Source organism: Arachis hypogaea, chromosome 14 (assembly GCF_003086295.3).
Source record: "Arachis hypogaea cultivar Tifrunner chromosome 14, arahy.Tifrunner.gnm2.J5K5, whole genome shotgun sequence".
In the NCBI taxonomy this organism is placed as follows: domain Eukaryota; kingdom Viridiplantae; phylum Streptophyta; class Magnoliopsida; order Fabales; family Fabaceae; genus Arachis; species Arachis hypogaea.
In genome coordinates this window covers 79,255,187-79,259,883 of record NC_092049.1, presented here as the reverse complement: position 1 = coordinate 79,259,883, position 4,697 = coordinate 79,255,187, and the positions used below count along the sequence as shown (strand labels likewise).

The following is a 4,697-nucleotide window of genomic DNA, read 5'->3' as shown; positions in this document are numbered from 1 at the left end:
TTCCTTTATGTAATATGTAATGTTTCTAGAATCTTAGACTAGTTGACCCTAAGATAGGATTGAATGATATTGGTGTATGAATAATTATATGTGAATGGAAGTAATTGTTGGTATATTGGATTATTATGGTTAATGATGATTATTGGGGATTGTTGGTGTTAACGAGTATGGATGATTTGTGTTGTTGATGAGGGTTGTTAGTATGGTTAATGAGTAATGATAAATAATTGATTTTGTGGGTGAGGGTGATTGTTGAGAAGTATTGGTGATAATGATGAATAATGATGTTGAGTGATGTGGTTGGGTGTGTATATTGATATGGGTAACATGAATGTTGATTTTGATGACTATTGTTTGAAGATGTGAGTTTTATGAGATTAATATAAGGAATTGTAGTGGTTGATATTGTTGATGATTCATGGAAATGCCATTGTTGAGAAGAGAATTATGATTGTTTATGATATCTTGAATGTTGAGGAATAAGGAATTTGATGGTTCAAAATGGTGTTGATGAGTTATGATGTTAATTGTGTGAGAAGTGTGAAGTTGAGGTTTAAATTTGTGAATTATTAATTATGGTTGAGTTATGGCGAAAAGATTGAGTTAGAGAGGTTTGATGGTTGAGAATCGTATAATATGTTGTAAAGGGTAGAGTATGATGGGAATGGGAGTTTGAAGTGGTTTTGGTTTGGTTTTGGTTGGAAATGTTGGTAAGTTGAGGTTTTGAGACTTTTGGTAAAAATTGGTTTTTGGTGAACTTTGTCTGATCCTAACTTATGCCTCAGTTTTCAAAATTGGTTGAAAGTTGATTGAAATTAAATCTTATTGAAAACTCTTTAAATCGATATAAAGTTTGTAAGATTTGGATTTTTGTAGAGGATGTTATGATCATTCAAAGATTGGTGTCGAAATCTGAAAATTCTGCAGGGTTGCAGAATTTTGTGATTTCTGGTATTTGCGCACGCACAGCCTTGTGCGCACGCACAACCCTGTAAAATTTTAGACCTGTACGCACGCACAGACCTGTGCGTATGCACAGGCAGGGATGAGCGTGCTATTTGCAGCGCTAGCACAGCTTGTGCACGCACACACCAATGAGGTTTTACAACCTGTGTGCACGCACAGCCCTGTGCGCATGCACAAGTTGGGAAAGTTAATGCCTGTGCGTACGCACACCTCCATGCGTACGCACACATCTTAAAAACCTTCTGGGCGTGCGCACGCACACCCCTGTGCGTACGCACACGTCCTGTTTTATAACTTAAACTTTGTTTTTAAACTATTTCACTTTCCCGTCGTAGGGGTTGTGGCTGTCTCCTGCCTACATTCGGATGTGAGAGTTGAAGATGGGCTTCTCATTCACTTATATTTCTCACAACCAGAGGAAGGTGGTAGGGCACACTCCCTCGGAATATTTCTCTCTGAAAGGAGAAGGTGGTAGGGCACTTATCCCTCGGAACTATTCCTCCTGAAAATGCGACTTCTCTCTAATTGCAAGGTGGTAGGGCACTAACCCACGAAATCATGCGACAACCAGAGGAAGGTGGTAGGGTATGCTCCCTCGGAATATTTTTCTCTGAAAGGAGAAGGTGGTAGGGCACTCATCCCTCGGAATTTTCCTCCTTATGCGCAATAGAGAGACTAATCTGGGAGTTGTCGACCGGATTTTCTGTCGGGTTTGGCAATAACCGACATGTGATATCACAGCCAATAGGGTAGACATTCATCATATGCATCTTTTATATGCTTGCTTGCTTTGTTTACTTGGGTTTGCCTAATTGTATAATATGCCTACATACTTCATGAATTATTTGTATATATATGAATACTACCTGTGGTTTTCTTGTCTGCATTATCTGTGTTTGTCTGGTGCTGAGGAGGTTAGGTAGGCGGTGGCGATGGGATCGCACAGAGGTTAGGTTGGTGATGGGTATGAGATACAGTGGTGTGATTAGTATTAGTTAGAATTCCCCCTAAGTTTAGATAACCCGGTTTAAGGTTTAAGTTCTTTATTTATTTATTTTTGTTCTAAGCTTGAATATCCGTATGTGATGTGAAGTTCTAGGATTTCCTTCGGCATCCCGGAGCCTTACATCTTACATCGTTGGGCACTGTTACCATACTGAGAACCTCCGGTTCTCATTCCAAACGTTGTTGTTATTTTTCAGATGCAGGTCGCAACCCACCGCAGCGAGTTGGGTGATGGTAGCAGAGCGGAGGATCTTATTCTATTTTGTTGACATCTTGGTCAGGTTTCACTCATACTCTCACTTTTGTATTGTTTTTTGCCTAGAGGCTTTTTATTTGAGAGAACAAAATTTGTCTAAGCTATTTTTACTGTCTGGTTTCATGTATGGTTTGTTTATGGCTAGCCGGCTTAAACTCCGCGAGTCGTTGCTAGATTCTTATGATATTATACTATGATATTTTGATATAAATTGTATCTATTTCTTGTGCTTTAAGTTAGTTGCTCCGTTTATGCATTTTGCGCTTTTCATACCTTAACTTTGAGCTTTATTCCTTCATCGGGCTTCTAGATTATACTATTCTTTCTATATAAATATGTATAAGCTTTAGAATTGTCCTAACCTTTAGTTAACCCTTGCTTTACGGCTAGAGGTAAGGCTTGGGTTAATTGGGGTGTTACACCAAGGATCTCGAAGGGATGTCTCGCCGCCGTTGTGCTCTGTCGCCGCGCTGCCGTCAGCTGCGCCCTCCTGCATTGATTGTCAGCTGTGCCCTCCTGCATTGATCGTCTCTGCCCTCAGCTCATCCTCTCTGCGCTCAGCTCGTCTCTCTGCACTCACATCGTCGAGAAGGTATCTATAGATTTCTGTATGGTTCTGAAATTTGGGTGGTTAGGGTTCCATTTTTAGGGATTTAAATTTGGGGGCTTTTTATCTAGGTTATATGCAATTGTGAATTGTGATTTGATGAACAACCCATGTATTGTTGATGAACATGCATGCTATTTATTTATTTCCATCCGCGTCTACTCGTTCTTCTTGCCTCTGCATATTCTGGTTCTATTTTCTCCTTTGAATATGCTGCTGCTTGTGCAATCTGATGATGAACATTTTTTTTAACGGCTAAGTATATTCCTAAATTTATTGCTTTAATCACTAGGTGCTGTGTTAAGGAAGAAACAAAATTTTTCTACAACCCAGCATGTTTAAGGAGAGTCGCAAGCTTCTGCTAGGTCCATACGTCTTTGTTGTATGCTATAATTGCTAGTGCTTCCTCTAATGAACTTGTATTCTATAGTTGGAAAATAATTAATGTTTTTCATATGTAGGGCTATGTTCACACTGCAGGAGCGACTGTTGTTCATCAATTCTGCCATCTTGGCTCTTTCTCTTTTCTTGGTGGTGGTTTTGTGGTACGTTTTACTTTGAATCTCTTTGTTTTGAATTTTTCTGTTTGTAACAAAAAAGATATGATTGTTATGATATCATGTAAGGATAGTATACAACACTTAAGCCAATTAGAAAAAAGTTTATGAAGGCTGTGATTAGTAAGTATTGTATGAGAAATCTGGTTGTTCTTGATTTTGGAATTCAATAGAGCATTATTGGTCATCGAGATGATTAATAGAAAGTTGATTAAACTGGGTCAAATGTGTTATTGATATTGAATTTTCCTTGTATAAATTGTTAAAGCAAATACTGTTACCATGCCAAATAATTTAACATTACTCAGGTGTGCAACTACAATGTCATGTTCTTATATACATGTAGGTTTCACAAGATATTCCAAAGTACACAATGGTAGCCGGAGAAAGAGCGGAGCTTCGGGGTCTAAATTTAGTGGGCCTAACTCGACGTGGATTCAGCACTGCAGAGGTTATAGTAACAAAAATGTTAAAATTACTCATCTTCGATTGTTTTTCATTGCAACTAAACTTCTCTCTTGTTTAATTATCCAGATCAGGAACCTTAAAGCAGCCTATCGGAAGATATTCATGCATGCTGATGCTAATGGCGGGTCATTGAAGGATAGGCTTGCCGAAGTGGTATTTCTCTGTATTGCTTTATCGCTTTCAGGTAGCCATGATTTGTAGTAACTTAGCACTGTCACATTATAGACATAATTGCGCTGGTGTGGGTAACTACCCCCTTTCCCCGGTGGCACACGCAAAAGAAAAAAGAAAAAGGAAAGAAAACTGCATGTTGCATTTTGTCTGATATAAATTTCTAACCTAAGGTTGTTAATAAATAGATCTCTTTTATTTCACAAGATATATATTTTTAGTGAGAATATGAAAGTAAAAGCATTAACATTGTACTGTGGCAATTTTTCCATATGGTTTGCCACATGGATCTTGATTGTTAAAAAATATTAAATAGAAGAAAGATACTTTCAAAAACTTCAAGGTGTTATGCTATGGCTTAGATGGAGGATGTGAGGAGTATTTGTTTGTTTAAGTATCATTACTCAAATAAATTATTACTTTTTGCTAAGTTTGTGAGTTGTAGTCATTATGTTAAACTGGTTGTATTGATGATATTCTTTGTGATATTCTCTCCTGACAACTCTGAATTGGAGGATATTTAATTAATTCCCATTGAAATGGATAGCCATTGCTTTTGGTTGGTCTCTGTGTGTGTGTGTGTTTGTATATATTTATTTTATCCTCCATTTCATTGTATTATTCTTCCCTCATAATGGATATTCTTTTATATATATTTTTTGCTCCC

The 4,697-nt window shown here is 37.7% G+C and overlaps 1 protein-coding gene across 1 annotated transcript; it reads left to right on the top strand.

Moving 5' to 3' along the window:
• Window positions 1-2,665: 2,665 nt before the first annotated feature.
• LOC114925263 (probable acyl-[acyl-carrier-protein]--UDP-N-acetylglucosamine O-acyltransferase, mitochondrial) lies at window positions 2,666-4,060 on the top strand. The gene is made up of 4 exons (XM_072215812.1): window positions 2,666-2,728; window positions 3,296-3,379; window positions 3,738-3,842; window positions 3,926-4,060. The coding sequence occupies exons 1-4, from the start codon at window positions 2,666-2,668 to the stop codon at window positions 4,058-4,060; spliced, it is 387 nt and encodes a 128-aa protein (XP_072071913.1).
• The last annotated feature ends 637 nt before the right edge of the window (window positions 4,061-4,697 follow it).